Source organism: Cricetulus griseus, chromosome 5 (assembly GCF_003668045.3).
Source record: "Cricetulus griseus strain 17A/GY chromosome 5, alternate assembly CriGri-PICRH-1.0, whole genome shotgun sequence".
NCBI lineage: Eukaryota > Metazoa > Chordata > Mammalia > Rodentia > Cricetidae > Cricetulus > Cricetulus griseus.
Genome location: NC_048598.1, coordinates 38,808,882 through 38,831,877, shown reverse-complemented (window position 1 = coordinate 38,831,877; position 22,996 = coordinate 38,808,882). Strand labels below are relative to the sequence as shown.

The window sequence follows — 22,996 nt, the reverse complement described above, 5'->3', positions numbered from 1 at the left end:
AGACAAAAATACAAAATAAACTTTAACTTCAACCCCCCTTTCTCTCCTCAAATGACCAAAGAATAAGTATATAAAAAACAAAGGGATAATATTAAAAATGTGAATTTCAGATATTATGGGCAAAGTCAGACATCAAACTGACACTGGAAAGTGTCTGTCTGTGTGTGCACAAGTTCTAAGGAAGAGGAAACTGGCTGAGAGGAAGGAAGAACTTTCCAACAGTGAAACTGGCCCAAGTTTGGTGTGGGTGGGCACAGGACACTGGGGAGGCTGCAGAGGATGGCCTGAGTGAAGAGGGAGCTGGATGATGACTCCCTGGAAGTTCTCAAGCAGATCATGGACATGGGATGTTTTAGTTACTCTAGAATATGAATTGAAGGGAACAAGATGTGTGCCTGGAAAATCAATTTGGAAGTGAACACAGTTGTCCTTGTGACAAATGAGGATCTGAATCAGGGTGGCACTGGTGAAAAGGACAAGAAAGAAGTAGATTTCAGAGGGGGTCACCCTGACAAGGTGACCACCCTGGGGCAGGCATGTTCTGAGTAGATTCTATCAGAGCAGACAGCAGCTTCCTGGTCCCTCCTATCAACCTCTCCACCTCTGTTTGCTTTTGAGGCAGGGTTTTGTGTAGTAAAGTCTGTTAGCTGAGGATGACGTTGACTTCCTAATCCTCCTGCCTTCAGCTCCCAAGTGCTGGGACTACAGGCATAAGCCACCATGTCTGACTGTTTTGTTCTAGATTTTTTGTTTTTCTAAGTCATTCAAAGTCTTAGCCTTCCAGGCTCTGGAACTTTCAGATATTTTCATACAGAAATTCCTTCTGGAAGCCTCTACTCTGTCTCTTTACCATGAGTTATTAGATCTAGTGAAAAGGGCGCCTTGGAGTTTGTCTTTTGAGGTAAATAGGTTGGGGTGGGCTGCCTATATACAGTGGCTAGCCTCTGTATATAGTCTAGACTTCTGGAGAAGATACTGGATGCAGGAAGCAGGGATGAGAAGAGAATGTGGGAAGTGAGCAGCCACACTGTCTATAGCCGCAGCCACCTCCGCCTCTCCCCTACCCCAGGTCCTCTCTCCCGAGGGGCTCTGTGTCTGTGACTTTTCTTCCAAGAAGACTCCCTTTACTCACACTCAATCAGGTAACTGACCACATCTACACCTTTGAAGTTCTTTCTGCACCGGTGGTTGCTCTTAGCAACAGCTGAGCATTCCATTATTCAGGCTGACAACACCCTCAGATCAAAGCATTCCAGTGTCACTCACTAAACACAGACTTGGCCACTTGGCTAGCAGATCCCCATCATCTGCCTGTGTCTGTCTCCCCAGTCTAAGATTACAGGACATTCCGACACACTTGGCTTTTTTTGTTGTTGTTGTTGTTTTTTAAGATTATTTTACATGTTCAGTGTTTTGGCTGCAGGTATGTATGTGGGCCATGTGCATGCCTGGTAACCCTGGAGGCCAGAGCTTGCATCAGATCCCCTGAAACTGAAGTTATGGATGGTTATGAGCCACCATGTGAGTGCTTGGAAGGAAACCCCAGTCCTCAGCAAGAGCAGCCAGGGAGCTCAACACTGAGCTATTTCTCCAGCCACTGTGCTTGGCTTTGCTTTTGTGAGTCCTTGGGATCCGAACTCAGATCCTCGTGCTTGAGGAATAAACGCTTTACAACTGTGCCGCCTCCCCAGCTCCCCTTTTCATTTTCTTTTCTCTTTTCTTTCCTTTTTGTTAAGTCATTTGTGACAGCGTTTCCATAGCTGAGGCTGGCTTGATTTCTTGGCCCTCCTGCCTCCACCTCCCAAGCTCTGGCATTATAGATATTCACCATGTCCAGAAATCTTGACAAACCCACACTTGTTGGATTAATTAAATGGATATAAGCAAGTTCCTGCTTCAAGGAAGGTGTAGATGACAAGAGAGAAATCTGTCACCAGGGCTAGTGATCGTGGTACAAAGTTGGGCTAGTGCTGTGGACAGGCTTGAAGGGCATGGTGACCTAGAGGGGTGACTTAGTGCTGAGTGGGTTGGGCAGTCCTTCCCACTACAGTGGGTTTAACAGGGGTTACACGAAGGTCCTTTCCCCTCGACCACCCTCACCTGGTTTCAGTGTTGTGTCGCTTTCTTGTCTTCAATTCTAGCAGAACAAAGTCAGAGGCATTTCCCAAGCAGCAGATGGTATTTCAGGATGACTTTCTCCCTCCCATCAAACTATCTGTCCCAAGCATTATCATCCCAAAGAGGGAGGGTCTGTAAATTGTCTTTCATACCATGGACCTCCAGGATCTTAGAGCCATGAAAATAAGAGCATGGTGAGACTTTTCAGAATAAGATAGAGCTGACCTAGAGAGGGAAGGAGGCCAGGCCTTCTTTCCAGTTGGGCAGAAGATTGGGCCTGTCTACCTGACTACCCTGAGATTGTTATCCTGGAAAGTGCCTATGAGCTCTGGGATTCTAGACTCTCTCTGTCTCTGTCTCTCTCTGTCTCTCTCTGTCTCTGTCTCTCTGTCTCTCTGTCTCTCTCTCTCTCTCTCTCTCTCTCTCTCTCTCTCTCTCTCTCTGTGTGTGTGTGTGTGTGTGTGTGTGTGTGTGTGTGTGTGTGTGTGTGTTGGGGGCAGAAGCAAACAGCAGCTTTAGCAGTTACTAAGGCATCTTTGCAGGGCCTGCTACAGAAATGACAAGGAAAAGTCCTCTGGAGCAGAAAGCCTGCCCACCCTGGGGGTGTGGCTGCTTCTAGGCAGACCTCAAGCTTCCAGATGGCACAGATGGGGACTTTGAAGGAGGCCAACAGGATCCAGGGTTGAGAGCCTCTTTCAGGCTTTTCCTAAGAACTGATCCTAGTCAGACCTTACAGTGGGATCCAGAGCTGTGTGAAAGCTGAGTTCCCAGCCATGGGTACAGCTGTGGGCCACAAGTACAGGGGTGAGGAGAAAAGACACAGCAGGATAGGTGAGGGCTGCCAAGCAGATGATTTGTGCCAAGACAAGTTTAAAAATGGACATCAGTAGCTCAGTTGGTAGAGTGTTTACCTAGCATGCAAGAAGCCCTAGGTCGGGCTGGAGAGATGGCTCAGAGGTTAAGAGCACTGGCTGGTCTTCCAGAGGACCTGAGTCCAATTCCCAGCAACCATGCGGTGTCTCACAACCATCTATAATGAGATCTGGTGCTCTCTTCTGCAGGCATACAGGTCGGCAGAATACTGTATACATAATAAATAAATCTTTTTTTAAAAAAAAAAAGAAAGAAAGAAAAAGCCCTAGGTCACTTGATCCCCACCACAAACTGGGTACAATCCTACATTCAGGAGGTAGAGGCAGGAGGATCAGAAGTTCAAGGTTATCCCAGGTTGCATACTGAGTTCAAGACCAGCCTGGAATAGTACGATCCTAGTTCAAAAGACAAACAATAGCAACAAATAGACTTTAGCGGGGTTAACCCCACCCAGCTTTTACACACAAAACAAGCATCTGGGTAACGTGTCTTCTTCTTCATACTGTGGACATCTTGATGAGACAGAGAATGACATGGAGGGCTTTGCTGAGTCCCTGCTGTGCCAGGTAGACTCAGGGCATCTGCACAGCTGAAGTCCACCTGCTCAGCCAGCTCCTCGGGGAGCATGACACACTTGTCAGATAGTCCTGATGACACTGAAAGTGTACCCGCTGAGATTTCCCTGCTCCCAAACAGGCTGTGGAACACAGTGGAAAACTGCATCTGCTCAGGGAACAGGCCACCTGCGCCTCCACCTGCCCCCTCCTTGCTTCAGGGAAACAGCCAGCCAGCCACACACAACCGCGCATTTACAGAGAGGGCTCCAGGAAAGCCTACCCTCTCCTACCTCACAGGATGGCCTGAGATACGTGTGGGAGTCACTTTTCCCTCTTTCCCAAAGTGTGAACAGGAGGCAAGAGGCCACAGAATCAAGAGCTAAACTGAACTTAGCAGAAGACACAGAAGATGGTTGTAGGCAGGAGGAGGATGTCCACAGCTGTAGCTGTGACAAGGACCCCCCCCCACACACACACACACACACACTGCCAGCAGCTGTGCCTGGCAGGTCTGACCTTGAATGAGGGTGTTGGGGACTGTTTTGAATCTGCCCTAAGACTTCCAAAGAGAAGCAGCGTGGGCAGGTGCGGTTTTGCTTGGAGCTCTCCAGGGAAAGTGGGAGCTGTGTTTGAAGGTCACCGGGGTTATCAGAAGGTGGGAAATGTGCACACAGCCCATAGAGAAGGAAATCCCCATTACTGGCATAGACTGAGGGTCTATGCAAAATCACAACTCGTCAGTCGAATCTTTGGTCTCAGGGTTGGTGAAAAGGTAGAATTGGTCATGTGAACTAGGAAGCTTCTTCCAGTGGGATGGATAGAGAACGGAGAAACACAGAGACATGTATTCAGCATTTCTTTCTCTGTAACCTGGATGGACAGACTGACTTACTTCTCCCGGCCCTGCAGATACGACTTAGCTATCAAAGACCTTAAAGAGGCCTTGACTCAGCTTCGAGGGAACCAGTTGATAGACTACAAGATCCTGGGGCTGCAGTTCAAGCTGTTTGCCTGTGAGGTAAGGAGGCCTGGAGAGACATTTAGGGAACACAGTAGTCTGTTACCACCTGCAAAGGCGTGCTGAAGTCATGCTGACTCATGTGCCTGGAGACTCAGGCTCTCTGTTAAGAAAACACCCAGAGATGAGTGAGGACCTGATCCCAACATTGACAAAGGGAGGAAAGGAAAGGGAATGAGAGGGGAGGAAAAGGGGGAGGGGGGAGGGAGATTCAGTGACTTCAGGCTCCTCATAGAGTAGTTTCCTGAGAGTGAACATTTTCTTAATTTCAGGCTCAAAAGTCTGTGAAAACAAACAAAGTCACTGTGTGCTTTGAAGGGAGACCAAACAGGAGTGTGCCAGCCTTCGAGAGTATTTGCAGTAATTTGCATGTTTTATTTAGCAATTCAATCTGACAAGCTATTTGCTCAGTGTTATACTAACAGATCCCAAATCACAGGTTCTCTGTCTGAGGAAGCCATTGTAACCCATCTGGGTACTTGGTTAACACTCAGAGAGAGACTGCGGGTCATTTGGTACAAGTCTGCCAATGAACAGGACAATGCACATGGTGCAGTAAAGTTCTCCTAACAAGGACAGCCTCTTTCCTGTATTACCAAAAAGGACAGGCATGGCTGGCTTTGGTTTGTGAGTTTATGAACTTTCCTTCCCTATCAAACTTCCAAATATAAACCGTTAGCTTAAAAAACCGAAAACCCCTGCCAGTGTCATAGACCTTTATTTAGAAGCATTGCCTAAGAAACGATGTCTCTTTTGCTTCAGTTTCTCAGGCACAAGAAGTGAAGTGTTCCGAGGGTTGCTCAGAGCTACTAATAAAAATAGATTCTATCACTGCCTGAGTCCCTGGGGACATGTGGCCCATCCTGCCCTGCAGCACCCATACAGCAATGCCAGGCTCACAAGGAAATATGGGGACTTTGCTCTGGGAATTAATTGGCTGGCATGAGACCAGCTCCCGAGGATGGTGGCTTTCAACAAGCTGGAGCAGACACCTTGTTGTAGGGGCTGTCCTTGTGGGAGTTCTGGCTCTCTCTCTGGCCTCTCCCCACTAGATGCCAGGAGCATCCTACCTCACCTTGGGACGATCAAAATGGTCTCCAAACACTGCCATTCACCCTGCTGAGGGCCACTTGCTACTTATACATATGAAGGGGGGGGGAGTGTAGCAGACAGCTCTAGAAGAAAGGATTGTGCTCTGTGTAGCAAACAGAACTTCACAGGAAGGAGTCCTTACTGTGGTTAGGGTTGAAATGACCCAGGGAGCAGGAAATCAGTCATTTCCCTACTTACAATTTCTTGTGAAGGCGCGTCAAGGCCCTACTGGTCACAAAAACTTGTTATAGGGAAAGGCCTCAGAAGGTGACCAAGAAAAACATAAGAACAACTCCAAAGCTCTTTGTGGTCTCTACTCTGTTCTCACATGTCATGGATGGGTTAGGGCAGCCAAGTTTGTGTCAGATGTTTCTCAACTTATGATGACAGGTCCAGACAACCCCCCTTCTCTGTCTCTCCTCTCCTCTCCTCTCCTCTCCTCTCCTCTCCTCTCCTCTCCTCTCCTCTCCTCTCCTCTCTCTCTTCTCTCTCTCTCTCTCTCCTCTCTCTCTCTCTCTTCTCTCTCTCTCTCTCTCTCTCTCTCTCTCTCTCTCTCTCTCTCTCTCTCTCCAGGACTCTTATAGCCCAGGTTAGCCTTAAACTTGGTATGCAGCCAAGAATGACTTTGAACTTCAGTCTTCCTGCCTCCCCCTCAATAGTGCTCAGAACATAGTCATACATCTCCACCAGGGTTTATGTGGTAGGTACTGGGGAGGGAACCCAAGACTTTGCACATACTAAGCAAGCACAACTGAGCCACACCCCCAGTCCCAGTTAGGATAAAACCCATTTTAAGTAAATAATGCACTTAACACTCCTACACCATGTACATCCTTGTTTTATGGCATAGCACACTAGTGCATTGTAGGAGGCATGAAGGTCCTTGTGCTCACAGATAAGCACTAGGGAAACCTGGAATGTTAAACACAAAGTGTTGCTCCTTTCAAAGGGAAGGTGCATAACCGTTATCCACCCAGAAGGCTGGGTGGGTGATTAATAGCCTGGTGACCTTAGTGTTGTGTGGCTCAAACCCCACTGGATCCTTCCCTAGATTCCTATCATGAGTTTGCTTTCCTCAGTCAATCTGTAGAACCCATCTTTATGGAAGGTGTCACATGCATCTTACAAAGAGTGGCAATATAGTCACATCTGATCTTTATTTAGCTTACTTTGTGCATTAGTGTGCACACAGGATTGACTTAATCATCACTGGGAAAGTTTCCACCAAATTGTGCTGTGCTTAAATATGCCTATAATAAACCACTCAGGGTCAGACTCTCAAAGTTTGAACGAACATGGCTACCTGGTTGTGCTGAACCAAAGTACCTTCTTGCCACCCATGGATTTTTGTTCTGCTTGCTGTAGTGATCACAGAGAAATCCCCCACCCCACACCCACACCTTGAAGCCTCCACACCTCCTCCAGTGCATCACTTGCTTCCCTTTGTGGTTGCATGGCTGGCTAGTAGGCAAGATTCTATGACACTAACCAAATTGTAAGAGAGTATTGTGTAACTACTGTTAAGTTAAAAAAAAAAAAATCCCAATTCCAAATCCTGAGTCCTTGGGGCTGTTGAGATGGCTCAGTGGGTAAGAGTTGCTTGCCATTAAGGCTGATGATCTTAGTTCAAACCCCTGGACTCACATGGTAGAAGGAAGGGACTGACTCCCACAAGTTGTCTTCTGACCTCGTGTGCCATGACTCACAAACACACACAAAATAGATAAGTGTGAAAAAAATCGTTATTTCAGCCATTGTAAGCCAAAGACTTATGTAGGAGGCACCATCTCATTGGTGCTCAGGATGGGTACGAAAGGGCATTTAGAGCTCTACTCCTAGGGTTAGTTCTGCTCCCAGCCCCTAACTCCATGGAAACACCAATCTTGTCGCCCAGGTGTGTCTAGCATGGTAGACTTGTTGGTTGGCAAGAGGCCTCCATTCTTACTACAGAACAGCCCTGTGCCGGGCATTGGTGGCGCACGCCTTTAATCCCAGCACTCGGGAGGCAGAGGCAGGTGGATCTCTGTGAGTTTGAGGCCAGCCTGGTCTCCAGAGCGAGTGCTAGGATAGGCTCCAAAGCTACACAGAGAAACCCTGTCTCGAAAAAAAAAAAAAAAAAAACAAAAAAAAAAAAAAAAAAGAACAGCCCTGTGTGACTGCCTACGTTTTGTCAGGACAGGACAGCTGGTGTCCCCAAAAGCACATGATCTAAGAGAGGGAAGGGAAAGCATCAGTGTCCTTCAGAACTCAGCGTCTTTCTTTTATCTTATTGGTGTATCCAAAAGTTTAATTGGTTCTGTGTGGAAATTATGCAGTATTATAATAAAGCAGACTCTGAAGACACTATAATCCAACTAAAGACCTGGAAAGTTCTGCCATTCCCTCTCCATTGCAGCTGAAGTGTTCCCCTGGGCTCTGTGTGTGCCAACTCTCTTTCCAGCTCCGTTGGACTTTGACCATGGAGTTTTCTCATGCACACTGCTATGTAATAGTCTTGCTATTCATGTAATCCCAGCCAGGTTCTGTTGGCTCCCATACGGAACAATGCATCTGGAACCTTTGCCCACCCTGCACCTGGCCTATGGACCCAGGTTCAATAGCAATGGCAGGAATTAGAGATTACACATCTTCATTTTTCTTCTCAACTCTGTCTCTACCTCCCCAGGGGACCATGGGAAAGCTCTTCTTCCCTATATTAGAGCAACACACTAGTTCTTGTCCCCTCCTGACCTAGTTGGTTGTTAGAAGAGTGCACATGACACTGGCTTTATGCATTATAATGCTTTAACCCAGCCCCTATATCCGACAGAACTCAGTAGCTAGACTAATTGTCAGCTATGCCCTGAATGCTGGGGAAGGCAATTATGTCACCAGACAGCATTCCCTGTGTGTATATGTGAATCCTTCCTGGTGCCTTGCATTGGGGTAGTTTCAAGTTTTGCCTGGCCTTTGCTTTTCTAGGTGTTATATAATATCGCTTTTATGCATGCCAAGAAAGAGGAATGGAAAAAGGCAGAAGAGCAGTTAGCATTGGCAACAAACATGAAGTCTGAACCCAGGCATTCCAAAATTGACAAGGCCATGGAAAGCATCTGGGTGAGTGTGGTGGTGGGAAGGGTATCCTTGGAGTCCCATTTGTTTCCTAGGACACCATGATGGGGAACATTTTCTTTGTTGGTTCTGGCTAATAAATGCTCTTTCAACATCTTCTATCCTGAATCCGAGCTGAGAAGCCACATGCTAGAGAATGGAACAGCACAGTCCCTAGATCTCTCATAGTGGGGCCCTGGGCAATGCCTGCAGTTTCTTGGTGCGGTGTAGTCTCCAAGCACTGTGAAGACAGAGGCTGTGTTTTTCTGTTTACTTTTGCATCCTCACTGTCTGGAACAGTGCCAGGCTCAATGTGGCTCCCACAAAAATATTCCAGTTCTAGAAGTAATTATGAAAAAATATTATTCATAGTTTGATTTCACTTGGGAGCCAAAGTCATTTTTCTTTCTTTGGTGATACTTTATTTTAAATTATGTGTCTATGTGTGAGAATGTGAGTGTGTGGGTAGGTGGCCATAGCAACCAGAGGGTGTTGAATCCTCTGGAGCTGGAGGTGTACACAGATGTGAGCTGTCTGATGTGGATGCTGAGAAGCAAACTCTGGTCCTCTGGAAGAGAAGAAAGTGCTCTTAACTTCTGAGTTACCTTCCACCACCCCCCAAAAGGTAGTTCTAAATAAGCTATATTTAAACAACAAGAAGGGGGGCTCAAGTTTGTGTATGCCTGTGTCCATGAACAATACTAGTCCCAAGAGAGCACTGTTACAACCCTTGTGCAGCTCTTGAGCCACCCTTGTAGTGGTGCCCTCTATGCTGGGAGAGAAACTCAAGAAACCACACCCAGTGGGAAAGGGTCAGTGCTCTAGAAAAAGAGTGTTGGGTGGATAATACCAACATAAAATGATGTTAAAGCCAACTGCTTCCAGTGGGCAACCAAGAGCAATGGAAACAGTCTGTATTGTTTTGGAGGTCTCTTGGACATCCCTGACATTTTTTTATCTGACAACCCACAATTTCTGGGATGAACATAACCTTTTGTTTAGGATAGCTCCAACAGGACCCCATTGCTTAAGACAACACACACATGGGTCACAGGACATGGAGAAATCAAGTTGGTACTGACCAAGAAGTTTCCTCCATGCTGGCTAGCTCTAATAGTACTAGAGAGTTCTGTGCAGGCTTCTGGGAGAAGCCTTGTGTCTTGCACAGCTGTGAGCCTTGTGAAATGAAATAATCCGTGTTGCGAAGAGATGCCCATGGGTGCAATTGCGGCATGAATGCTATGGGGTAACCAACTGCTTTATGCCTGAACGTAAGGCCCATTCCATAGGAGGAAACAACCATTGTTGGGGAGCTCACAGATGCCAAAAGTGAACCTACTTATATTACTTCGCCAAACAGGCATAGTATCAATGTCTTAGTTAGGATTTCTATTGCTATGAAGAGACAGGATGACCATGGCAACTCTTTTGAAGGAAAACATTTCATTGGAGCTGGCTTACATTTTGAGAGATTTAGTCCATTATCATCATGGCAGGAAGCATGGTGGTACGCAGGCAGACTTGGTGATGGAGAAGCAGATGAGAATTCTACATCTTGATCTGCAGGCAACAGGAAGTGAATGGTCTCTACACTGAGCATAGCTTGAACATAGGAGCCCTGAAAACCTACCCTCACAGTGGCACACTTCCTTCAACGAGGCCACAGGTACTCTAACAAAGCCAGACCTCCTACTAGTGCCACTCCCTATGGGCTTATGGGGGCCAATTACATTCAAACCACCACAATCGCACTGCCCCCTAAACTTGTATCCCTCTCCCCGTAGTTTACTGCAGCTCTCGGTTCTGCCTGTGCAGTGAAGTGGTGGATGGTGGTTAACACACATGGTGTTGACACAGGCAATAACCCAATTGCTCCAAGTGCAGAGAATCAGTGGCAAGTAGTGCTCAGCCACAAATGAGACACCTGTGTCACATTCCAGCCCCAAGGCGCAAGGCCATCGCAGAAGAGGTGGCCTGAAAAAAACTCTAAGATCCAGAGGTCATGGAGGATCAGAACAAAATAGTATTTTATAGACAGGACAGGACCATTGCACCGAACATAGAGCAGAATATCAAGCCAGTCAACACTGTAGCACGGAGTAGAAAGGGGTTCATGGGCCTCATCTCTAACTGAAGAGCTATAGACAGCTGGTGGCTTCTAGGGGAAGGGAGAGCCAAGTTTTAATTAAGGGCGTGGCTCTGGTAGGTCAACCATTCGCCAATTGATAGTCACACACAGGAGTATATGAATAACACAAATTGGAGCCGAGGGGTTATTTAAAAAAAAAAAAGTCCATACAAGGTGGCACACACCTTCAATCCTAGCACTCTAGAGGCACGGACAGACAGATCTCTATGAATTCCAAGCCAGCCTGGTCTACACAGTGAGTTCCAAGCCAGCTAAGGCTATACAGTAAGACTCTGTTTCAAACAAATAAACAAAGGACACTAAGTTATGGGGGAGTAGCCGGGCGGTGGTGGCATACACCTTTAATCCCAGCACTAGGGAGGCAGAGGCAGGCGGATCTCTGTGAGTTCCAGATCAGCCTGGTCTACAAGAGCTAGTTCCAGGACAGCCTCCAAAGCCACAGAGAAACCCTCACCTCCTTACTCTACATAACTTTTTTGTTTGATTTTTGTTTGTTTTTCGAGACAGGGTTTCTCTGTGGCTTTGGAGGCTGCCCTGGAACTCTCTTTGAAGACCAGGCTGGCCTTGAACTCACAGAGATCTGCCTGCGTCTGCCTCCTGAGTGCTGGGGATTAAAAGCGTGCGCCACCACTGCCAGGCTCAAAACAGAAATTCTCAAAGAATTAATAAATCCAACCACTCCTGCTGAGCATTCTAGAATAACAAGTCTCTATGGTTTGAAAAAGATGTTCTGTTGAGACTATTTCCAATGATCCATTTGAGGAGGAAAGCGGGAATGGTTTCATCACTTGCATTTCCAGATGAGGAGATACAATTGTGAGAGGATGTATTATAGATGTTTTAGTGAATCAATGGGCCACATTCCACAGGGCTGAACCACCAAGGTTGTATAAGCACACTCTATGATGCTCACACAAGGTCACCTAACAGCACATTGCTCAGAATGAACCCAATACTGCTGAGTGACAGGTGATTGTCCTTTCTATTACAGAAGCAGAAACTGTTTGAGCCCGTTGTGATCCCTGTGGGTAGGCTGTTCCGGCCAAATGAGAGGCAGGTGGCCCAGCTGGCCAAGAAGGACTATCTGGGCAAGGCTACGGTAAGTGGGACCACTCATCTCTCTACCTCTCCTGTGCCCTGGACTACGTGGGGCCAGGCAGACATGTCCCTGCTGTGGCATTCAGGGATGACAATTAGGATCTTGCTGACAGTAAAGAATGAATGCTTCCAGTTTCTTCCATCATCCTGGCCAGCCATCAGTAACTCCTGAGGTTCCTGTGGGGATGCTGATTCTCAGGACTGAAGCATAGGGTAACAGACATAGCTAGGGCTCACTGAGAGTTGAGAGACTGTTAGGGTAGAGGGTCATCAGGAGATGCCCTTGGCTCAATGCTCCTGCAATTCGCTGCTCGGGATTCCAGTGAATCACTCCCCTTTTCACAGCTCTATGGCTGGATCCCTTCTTCTGAAGCAGGCTTTCTTCTGAACCCAGGTCTTAAATTTTTTCAGACATGATTTGAAGTGAGGCAGCAGTACTGTTTCCAAACTGCCTTTGACTTTGACAGTTTGGAAATGGGAGTTGTCCGATGGCTGAGCAGCTGGGGCTGGCAGAATCATAGAGACCAACAGAACGTGGATAATAGAAACACCCCAAATAGCCCTCAATACGTGAATAGATATATACAATATGTTATTTCCAGGCAGTGGAATACTACTCACCCACAAGAAGGATAAAGTACTAATGCATGCTACAACATAGACGAAAATCTATGCTGTCTATAAGAAGACCAATACGAATGTCATGTGCTAGGGCTGGTGAGATGGCTCAGTTGTTAAAGTGCTTGCTGTGTAAGCATGAAGAGCAGATTCCAGGTCCCAGGAGCCACTTAATTGCCAGGTAGCCATGGAGTCCTGCCTGTAATTGCAGGCTCAGAAGGTGGAGATGGGCTCCTCTGAGCAAGCTGGCTAGCAATAGTAGCCACATTAGTGAGCTCTGAGTTTGACTGAGACCCTGCTTCAATGAGTCAGGTGGATGCAACTAGGATGATTCTCACATTAACCTTGGGCTCTACTTGCATGTTCACACACACAGGCATAAAACACAACATGTGAGCGCATGTGAGAGTACACGCGCGCATTTGAGAGCACACGAGCGCGCGCGCACACACACACACACACACACACACACACACAAATGGGGAGAAAAGGCTGTATAATTCTATATAAAGTCTTTAAGTGGGTCAACCCATTGAGATTTAGAAACGTGTGTTGCCAGGCTAGGAGAGGAGACTGTAAACAGCATCTTCTTTTGGGGTGATTAAGATGTTTGGCACCTGTAACGATAAATCTTTCCACCAGCTGCCTGAGCCCCATCACCACATGGTTGCCCAAAATAACACAGAGATTAATATTAGGTACAATGCTGCTGGCCAATGACTAAGATTTCTTGTTTGCTAGCTCTGTCTCAAGTATCATCCATAGCTATTATTCTATATATTTTATAAACTTATCTTATTGAGGACACTGGTCTTATATCCTGTCTTCCTGGCAGTAGCATGGCGACCCCACAGAGAGGAGGAGAAAAAGGAAGAGCAAGAGCACGACTTCCTGTTTGTCCCTGCTTATATTCTGAGTCTGCCTGTTATGTCACTTCCTGCCTGGATCACAAGACTTTACTACATTTCCCAGAATCCTCCTTGACTCCTAGTCCTGCCTAACTTGCTGCCTCTTGTGCCAAACAGTGCTTTATTCAATAACCAATAAGATAAACATATACAGAAGGACGTCCCCCATCAGGCACCAGATAGCATTGCAAAGTCTTGTGGGTGTGTGAAATACCATGAAATTTTCACTTAAAACAGTTAATTTGATGTTACATGAATAACAGATTTTTTTTTTTTTTTGGTGAGAAGCACACAGTAATCCTTATCTTCCGTCTCCCTCTGGAACTTATACAAGTGACAGTGTTCTGTGGTGTGAGGAAGGAGGAGATCTTGGGAAAAGACACAGACGATGGACAAGCAGAGCCAACAGCAGCTCACTCACTCCTCTTTGGTCTGTGTTTCAGGTTGTAGCATCCGTGGTTCATCAAGACAACTTTTCTGGCTTTGCCCCTCTGCAGCCGCAGGTGAGGTCAGATCTATCTGGGAAGTAGCCCCAGTGAGAGGAGCTAGGCTGACATACTGTTCATAAGGCTTCCTTCAGCTGTCTCTCAGCAGACCTGAGGGGCTTGCCCTCTATTCCCAGTCCTATTTTACATGGCTGCTCAGGGGTATGGCCATGCCAGCTGTCTTACATTCCCTGAGGCCAACTTGCCAGCTCTCCAAATCCCAGTCCACCCTTCTCAAGTCCTAAGAGACCTGTTGATCACCTTGTGAGACCTTGAGCATTCTCCAAGAACACTGAAATGCGCACCCTGGAAGTCTTGTGACAGTCTCTTTGTGGGTTCTGGAGTGAGTGAGGGGCACAGAGCCTGAGGTATTGATTCTCTTGGCTCTATCCATTTGTTCATGCGCAAGAGATTCCTTTGGAGACACAGGCAGGGTACGCTCAGAGATGGTCCCCAATGACAGTGGGTCCAGAGACAAAGACAAAGCTTGTGACAGGAAGATGGTGAAGTAGATTCATGAAAACTCAAGCTTGTTTCATGTTTCACTAACACAGTGATGGGTTAGAGCAGTGATGAGCACTAGCAGAGCAGGAAAGGGCCTTGAACCTGGCCACCCCCCAACCCCCGCCAATTTGCATATACACTTTCTTGGGGCAGGAGGATCACTGCCTGACCATGTGACCCATGCTTGGGCCATGGGGACAGGATGAACACAGGCCAGCATCTAGATTTCTTGTCTTCTTCTAGCATGGTAAAGTTGGAGAAAGCCTGGCTGAGAACTGTTGAGCTTCAGCCCAGCTAGAGGACAAGGAAGTAAAGTCCCAGATAACAGACTCCATGACATTCATTGCAGAACAGGGAACACGTGTTAAAGGGAGACGTGTTGGCCAGTAGATACTAAGTTGATTTTAAATATCCAGAAATGTCACACACACACACACACACACACACGCACGCACGCACGCACGCACACCATGGCAAACATTAATTATAGATCAAATCTTTTGGAAAATACTGGAATGGGACAAGGCTCTAGGTCAGAGTCCCTCCAGCCAATAACACCTTCTCCAGACACCAGCTCTGGGTCATGACTGTTGCTGTACTGGTGAAGCCCATCCCCAGGCAAGTTGGCAGGGTGCTGGCTCCCAGATTGTGCCTTTTCCCCAGAGACCACCCAGAAATGAAGTCTTTGGTTTGGGATCTGGAATAATGATCAAATTACCAATAACATTGTTTTCTCCTCCCTCCTTTTTCTCCTCCACTTTCTCTTGTCATCCACCCCTTCTTCATTTTTCCTGAATGTTCCACAGGCAGCAGAGCCTCCACCCAGACCCAAAACCCCAGAGATCTTCAGGTAAGTTAGATTTAGATCTGGATGGAGAATGCCCACACTCTCCCCCTCACCTGATGGCAGTAAGGATGTGAAGAAATAGAGCTGGGGTCAGGTCTAAACCCTGTGTCCTTTTCTAGGATGTTAGCCTCCTCCTGTTTTCAAGGCTAGAACCAAATGATGGAGTTGGCATCTAACTGTCCTCCTTGTGGTGGGGTGGCCACTGGGGGCCTAGCTGTAGTAACCTGCTATTCCCAATGGGCGTGGCCACTGATAGAATGGGAGGTCATTGATATGAAGTGTGTCCTCTGGAACAGGGCCCAGGTCAGAGGTGAGAGGTCAGTTTTGTAGTGACTACAGGTCCTCGGAAGCTCTCTAGATTCTGGAAGCTATCACAGAGTCTTTTTTCCTGTGTGACACGTGTTTTCTGAAAAAGGGGAAAGATGCAAGAAAAGGAAGTCACTCTGTAAACCGAGAAGCAGAGTGGCCTCACCTCAGCTTTCTTAAGAGCTCCCTCTGAGGAACAAAGCAAGCTTGGTTCCCCCTCCGAGAAAGGGGGTCAGATAAAGTGTGTGTGTGTATAGGGTGGATACTACCCAAAGGAGGGGCTGAAGGGGCTCATTCCCAAGCTTTCCAGACTGAAGAGGGTGAGTTCCCCACCTCACTGGGCCCAGTGGGCATGAACAGGTGAAACCTGACACCCCACACATGGGCAGTTTCCAAGGCAACCTCAGGCACACATTCCAGGTGACAGAAAGGAAAGCCTCTGGGTGTTGGGTAACCAGGGCCTGGGGAGGTGGGGTGGTCAGTGAAGGAGAAAGGGCAGGCCTAACGTAAAGAAAACAGTTGCAGATCCTCCTCTGTGCCTCTCAGTGCCCGGCTCTCCATCCCCTTCCCACAAGCCCCTGATTTCCACCTGTGTCATTCCTCTGGCCATACTTCCTGTCCACCCCAGCTAGGACCTGGGAACTAACTTCCTCCTTAGGAGGGAAGGGAGGATGAGGACTGTCGGGCCTCATTATCTAGTTCTGTTTCTGGTAGTGGTGTTCCACGGTTTTCTTCAGTGTCTCCCTTTACAAACAGTCTTTCTGTTTGCCATTTCAGTTACCTGTGGCCTACCATGACCCAAAACTATAAAGTTCCAAAAATAAATCATCAGTTTTACATTGGGTGTGGCAGCACAAGCCTGTAACCCTAACACACAGGAGGACTGCCACCAGTTTGAGGCCAGCCTGGACTATTTAGGGAGTTAGAGCTAAATAACAAGACGACCCCCTCCCCATGCTGAAAAAACAAGCAAAGAAACAACTAGAAGATGTTTTAAATTGCTTTGCATTCTGAAGAGTGTGAGGAAATCCCCTCCATCTAGAGTGCTGTCACCCGGAAGTCGTCTGTCTATACAGGACGGTCTGTCACACCAGGAGAGTGGAAAGGGGTTGTCACAGGGGTGGGAGAGTGTAACAGGACCCCTGTGACATGAAAGCAGGAGGCTGGGTTATTTGTGTTTCAAAGGGCACAAGGGTAGACGTGGGATTTGAGAGAAAAGGGGGGAGGAGAATCAATAAAATCAATCTTTATTTGAAAAATGCCATAATGAAACCTAATACTGTGCATGTTAATTTAAACAAAACCAAAACCACAGCATGGCCAGCAAGCTGGCTCAGAGGGCTACCTGAGTTGGGTTCTCAAACTCACACAAAGGTGGAAGGAGAGAAATAACTCCGCACAATTGTCCTCCGACCTCCACTTGTCCTTTGTGGCACGTTATGTCCCCCAGACACAACAAAGAAAAGAAAAGAAAACATAGAAATGAAGTGAGTTCAGCAAAATAAAGCAGCCATAGTATCTTTTGAAAAGGATTGCCATGGTATTATGGTGCTTGATCAAGTACCCCTTGTGTTGATTAATGGTGGACCCAAAACACAAGAGTGCTGCCAACACCAGCAATTTGTTTATGACAAAGCTGTAAGGCTGTCTTTTATGTTAAAACATGAAAGTTGACTTAATAGGAAAAAGGGTAGGGTATGGAGGCTCACATTTCTAATCCCTGCCTTTGAGAGGCAGAGGCAGGATTGCTGAAAGCTCGGGCCAGCCTGAGTTACAGAGTGATATCCCATCTCAAAAAACAAAGACAATATAGAGAGGATGAGTGATGGGGGTGGGGTGTTCTACACAACGTGTTCTGTTGACTAAGTGTTACGGGAAAGGAATTTGTGCTAATTCTGCCGGCAACCAGGGATTATAAAAGTTACAGCCACGTGGGTGGTGTGCTCAGTTCATAAGTGAAAGCTGTGCCATGTGTATACCTAGGTGTAGAAGCGTGGGGCATACAAGGGTTGGGTACCATATATGGGTTCACCCATCTCTTGGATTCTTGTGTAGTGTTTCCTGAGGACAAGGGGAACTCCTGTGTGCTTATGGAACGACTCACCTGCGGTTTCTCACCTCATCCTTTCAGGATCCCATGCAGGCCAGCACCCTGCTCTTGTCTCATAGACAGTAAGATGTGGAGTTAGAGTGAGTGCCAAGCTAAGTCTCTGGCCTCCGTTGCTTCTCCTGCAGTAAGGGGATGTGTGTGGTCCAAGCTGAATGATGGGCTGGGTCTTCTGTGTACCCTTCAGGGCTTTGGAAGGCGAGGCACATCGAGTGCTGTTTGGCTTTGTGCCTGAGACACCAGAAGAGCTACAGGTCATGCCAGGGAACATCGTTTTTGTCTTGAAGAAGGGCAGTGATAACTGGGCCACAGTCATGTTCAATGGACAGGTATTTGGAAGGTCATGGGGAGGTGCTAAGGGCATAGGGTCCCAGCAGCAAAGGGCAGAGCTCTTCCATGGGACGGTGGTATCTGCTGCATTATTTGCAGACCTGGGCCATCATCTGAGTGCTGTCCCTACGCATGGCTGTAGACTGTTCTGTGTTTTGGGTACTAATGAGTCTTTGTTTTCCTTTCTGTGTCCTGGGATGCCACACTGCAGAAGGGGCTTGTCCCTTGCAACTACCTGGAGCCAGTTGAGCTTCGGATCCATCCTCAGTCGCAGCCCCAGGTAATGTAGGCCTAGCCCCGCCCCCCCCCACCCCTCACATAGCCCTCCAGGGAGAAGAATATGTGAAAAGGGGCAGTCTTCCTGTCATGGAAGAAAGACTCAACTAGCTCTGGGCCACTTGAGCTGATATCAGATGCCTAGGCCTGACAAGAAAAGATCAGCTATGCCAAGTGGAGGCAACTGTTAGGAATCCACTGGACTCGCCCCACCCTGTGAGTCCTTCTGGTCAGGAAGACTTGGAAAGCGAAGCCTGACCATTAGAGCTAGATGTTCCCAGGCAAGTCTTTTCACCAGGGAGAGTCATCAATGTGTCTGTTACTACAATGCCATTTAAAACAAAGTAAGGGCTGGGGATGTAGTTCAGTTGGCAGAGTGCGTGCGTAGCGTGCATGAAGCCCTGGCTCAATCCCCAGCACTGAATAATTCAGGCACGATGGCATGTGCTCCTAACACTTGGAAAGAGGAGGCAGGAGGATCAGAAGCTTGTCATCCTTAGCTACATGGCCCTCTGAGGACAGCACGTGGTCTGTCTCTTTATAGTGTGTAATGAGATGCACATGTGTGGAACCCTCCCTGGTCAGTCATGAAACTGAGGCACTTCAAAGTTTCAAATGCCCTGCAGATGGGAAGTGAAATTTTCCCTTTCTCTGTACACTCTGCAGTGGGCACAGAAGCACAGCATGCCACCCCACTTTGGTGGGTTTTCAAAATGGCTGATGAGATGGCGTGAAGGGCCTTGTGGGCATTAAGATTCTTACTGCTGCCACGAATTAGCCCCCTTTCCTTAGTCATCTCTCTGTGTCATATCACCCTAACTTTTTTAGTCATTTGCATCCAGTTTCTTTCCAGGGAAGCCCTCATGCTTTTGTCTGACTGTCTCCTCTTGTCACCTCCAGGAGGACACCTCCCTGGAATCTGATATTCCACCTCCTCCTAGTACCAGTGCCCCAGCAAGATCCCAGTTGTCACCAGGTTGGTGGCCCAGGAGCAGAAGCTCTCTGGGATGCTTCATGATGAAGAGCTGCTTTCCTAGCCATCTAGGAAATTCTGGTTTCTTTACCCAGCATGCCTCTTGGCTGATGACTACATTTCCTCAGAGCCCTGTCTTGCCTGCACCATCATGCCACTGGATGGTGATGGCAATGCCCCTCCCCCACCTGCTTAGAAATGAGTGCAGATGAAGGGACAGTTAAGTGCCTGTCATGAGAGCAGTCACCAAATGACCTAAACTAGGTCCAAGAAGAAAGGCAGCAGTAACTGCATTTTCTCACCCCAGCCTTCTTCAAACCACTGAGGTGTATGTGCTCTCCAGACTATAGGGCTTGAAGAAGGGACCACTCACTGGAAGGTGTGGATGGGAGATCTTTCCAGAAGGATCTCTCTTAAGCTGGGTAGCACTGTCTTGGAAAGCAATGACTTTTTGTTACTGGTGAGTTTAAGCAGATTCTGATGGAGATGACAGAGGTCTCTTTCCATGACTACCTGATTATTGGAGCTGCTTTTATGCCCCTCCCCTGCATATTTATTTGAAAAATTGCAGACCTTCAGAAAAGTTGGAAGTAGGATACAAAAAATACTACAACACTTTTCACTTAAATACACCAGTTATGGGCCAGCAAGGTGGCTCTGTAGTTAAAGGCACTTGCTACATAAACCTGGTGATGACTGCAGTTACCAGAACCTACTTAAAGCAGGAAGTGGAGAATCAACTCCCCAAAGAAATTGTCCTCTGGCTTCTACACACGCCAGGGCACTTGCCCTCCCATCATGCACACATGCTAAAAGAAAAATTTTAAATGTAAACAACATATCAGTACCTCTTTGCCCCTGTGAGCCACTTAAATATAAGTTACAGACCTATGATACAATCTACCTGGGTATAACTCCCCTACGAACAGGCACAGCTTCTGCCTAAGGAATGCATTCTCATCTAGGACACCGCCCGCCTATTCCACGTGTAAATACTTCAGTGGCCCTGTATAGTGTTCATCAAAGCATTTTTGTTCTTACCTTCCCTATCTGGAGGTTCACAAAAGGATACAATGCTGAAGAGATTGAACTACCGGATTCCTAGACCTTTGGTTGATGTTAGCAAAATGTCCCAAGTGATTCTAATCTACTGGGAATGAATTTGTGATTAATGGTTCTTACATCTTGGGTGGTAAATAGTTCCTATTACCCACACACTGCTGAGTTAACATATTATGCATTTTAAAACCACAAACATACTCAACACTACAGGACCATGAAATGGTAAGGTTCTGCTGTTTATGTCTGGGGCTCCGGCTCATGTCACATGACCTCGCTCTGCCTTGGGGCCTACTCGTTTAACCGGCCTTTAGGCCAGTCCTCTGATAGTTAGCAATGCTTCCGAGAAGCAGAGACTGGCTTCGCTCCCATGCTTGTGGTCTCTGAGATTCTTCAGAGTGAGATTTTTAGATGTTAAAGGGTAGGACGCTGGGCATTGTGGGCGGCAGGTGCCACCATGAGTATTCATTTGTTATTTCCTTTCCCATTTAGGTCACAAGCAAAAAGAAGAGCCCAAGGTAAGTTTCTTCCTTCTGTTTCCAAGGGAAGAAAAATGGATGAGTCTGGCTTGGGTTGGGGGATGTCTCTTAGGATCGTAGAATATCAACTAAAAGGGTTGAACCAGTTGCCACCTGACACTGCCTCGACAGGACAGGGACTTCTACACATATCACACTGGCCTCTAGCTGAGAATACAGCTCAGAAACTACTGTGCCAGTGAGTTGGACTAGAGTTCTTTGAAGGCCTCTTGGGGGAATGTGGAAACCAGCTGTTTATTGGTCCTTCTGTTTCCTGGGGCAGTCCTGGGGCTTGCACACAAAGTAGAGGGAGGCTGTGGTGATCCAAGATGCTGCCTTTTGGCTCCTAAGGTGTAATTTGTTCCTCCTTGGTCAGAAAGTGAAGCCCAGTATGCCCATGCCCTACATGCTCAAGGTGCATTACAAATATACGGTGGTCATGGAGACTCAGCTTGGCCTCCCCTACAGCCAGCTTCGGGTCATGGTGTCTAAGAAACTGGGGCTCTTGCCAGGACACACTAAACTGAGGTGAGTGAGCCTCATGAAGGCGGCAGCTGGGGGTACAGCGGGGGTCTTGTGCTGATGTAGACCACAGGCTATGGCGTGCTTTCTGTACTGATACTCTCTGCCTTGCTCTTTACCCATCATCCCTACTAGCTACCGGCCTCGGGACAGCACCGAGCTTCTGCTCCTGTCCGAGGAAACCATGAAGGATGCCTGGAGCCAAGTGAAAAACTACTGCCTGACTCTTTGGTGTGAGCACACAGTGGTGAGTGGAGGGAGCCAACTGAATTCAGCATTTATCCAACATCTCCTTCATGCCAGGCAATAGGCTCAGTGATGGGCACACTGTGGCTTACAGGCTCATTCAGTTACAGCAGGGAGAGGGTTTTATATGAGTGGAACCAGAAGTGGACAGCAAGCCTAAGCTGCCTCCACCAGTTTGGCTAGGTCAAGTATCATGGCCATCACTTTCAAAAAGGACAGGAGTGACATGACTAAGTTGGGCCATAGATACTCTTCACCTTAGGTCTCTATGAGAAACATTTTAGGGGGACAGAATATAGTGAGCATTTACTTACTCAGAGATAACAGCTACTTCCTGAGACTTGGCATCTACTGAGAACTGTCCATGGTCATACCCTGCACCAAGTGCACTCTGGGAAGGAACTCTTTAAAGTCCCCAATGCTCCTATGTTTGTAGGTATATCATGTTTAGGAAGCACGGGAGAGAAAGGTCAAGGGACCTGACCTAGACAATGGAGCTCAGGGGTGGGGTGCCCAGCTTCATGTCTGTATTCAGTCACCATGCTGTAGTGAGAATAGAAGTGCAAGCTCTTACCAGGCATGAAGTCGAGACTGGAGTCATTTGACTTGAAAGTGAGACTCACAGGAGTCAGGAGCAAAGTTAGAGGATAGGCATGACAGTGACAGTGATGGGCGAACAGTTGACCTTTCCCCCCTTAGTTTCCAGAGAGAAGTTCTTATTACTATTTCTTATTATGTCTCCTAAGGGACACAGTCAGCATGAGTGGATTTTACACATGGGTTGCCCTTTCTTTTCGATTATTAAATGGTATATGCTGTACTGATAATTTCAATTTACTCTGTTGGAGAATATTTGCCTAGAAAGGATTTTATTATAAATGGGAATGATTTCACTTAAAATGTTCTTGTAAATTATTACTTTTTCCTCCGATGAGGCCAATCTGTTTGCATCTATGTGCACTGATCTCCCCCAAACTCCCAACAGAATCCTTCTAGAACTCCATCTAGGCTCATCATGGTTTGGCGTTCTCTGCCACTGTTTTCTGTGGAGGCTGTAAGTTGTTCTCATCCACTAATTAGGAAAAGCAAAGCAAATTGCCATTTACTGTGTATCCACTGCAATATGTATCACCAGCCAAATTAAGTACTTCCACATTTTCCAAACAGTGCTGCTCCAGGGTTAGTATTCAGTAGAGGCCAGCTGCTATGATGCCTCACCTCATTTCATTCTCTAGCTTCAACATCAGGTGTGGAACCCGGTCCAGAGAGGCTACACTGCTACTCAGGGACCCACAGCTAGTA

At 47.3% G+C, this 22,996-nt stretch overlaps 1 protein-coding gene across 3 annotated transcripts in view; it reads left to right on the top strand.

The window, feature by feature from the left end:
* Positions 1 to 22,996, top strand: part of Ncf2 (neutrophil cytosolic factor 2) — a 30,685-nt gene that overhangs the window by 3,182 nt on the left and 4,507 nt on the right. Inside the window, exons 3-13 of one of the 3 annotated variants that reach the window (XM_027417373.2) lie at positions 4,458 to 4,566; positions 8,620 to 8,754; positions 11,889 to 11,996; positions 13,965 to 14,024; positions 15,317 to 15,360; positions 17,958 to 18,099; positions 18,312 to 18,380; positions 19,277 to 19,352; positions 20,901 to 20,926; positions 21,303 to 21,454; positions 21,584 to 21,695. In XM_027417373.2, the coding sequence (XP_027273174.1) occupies positions 4,458 to 4,566; positions 8,620 to 8,754; positions 11,889 to 11,996; positions 13,965 to 14,024; positions 15,317 to 15,360; positions 17,958 to 18,099; positions 18,312 to 18,380; positions 19,277 to 19,352; positions 20,901 to 20,926; positions 21,303 to 21,454; positions 21,584 to 21,695 (1,033 nt within the window). The remainder of the gene's footprint in view (positions 1 to 4,457; positions 4,567 to 8,619; positions 8,755 to 11,888; positions 11,997 to 13,964; positions 14,025 to 15,316; positions 15,361 to 17,957; positions 18,100 to 18,311; positions 18,381 to 19,276; positions 19,353 to 20,900; positions 20,927 to 21,302; positions 21,455 to 21,583; positions 21,696 to 22,996) is intronic. The other 2 variants (XM_035444908.1, XM_035444909.1) reach the window with 2 other exon arrangements.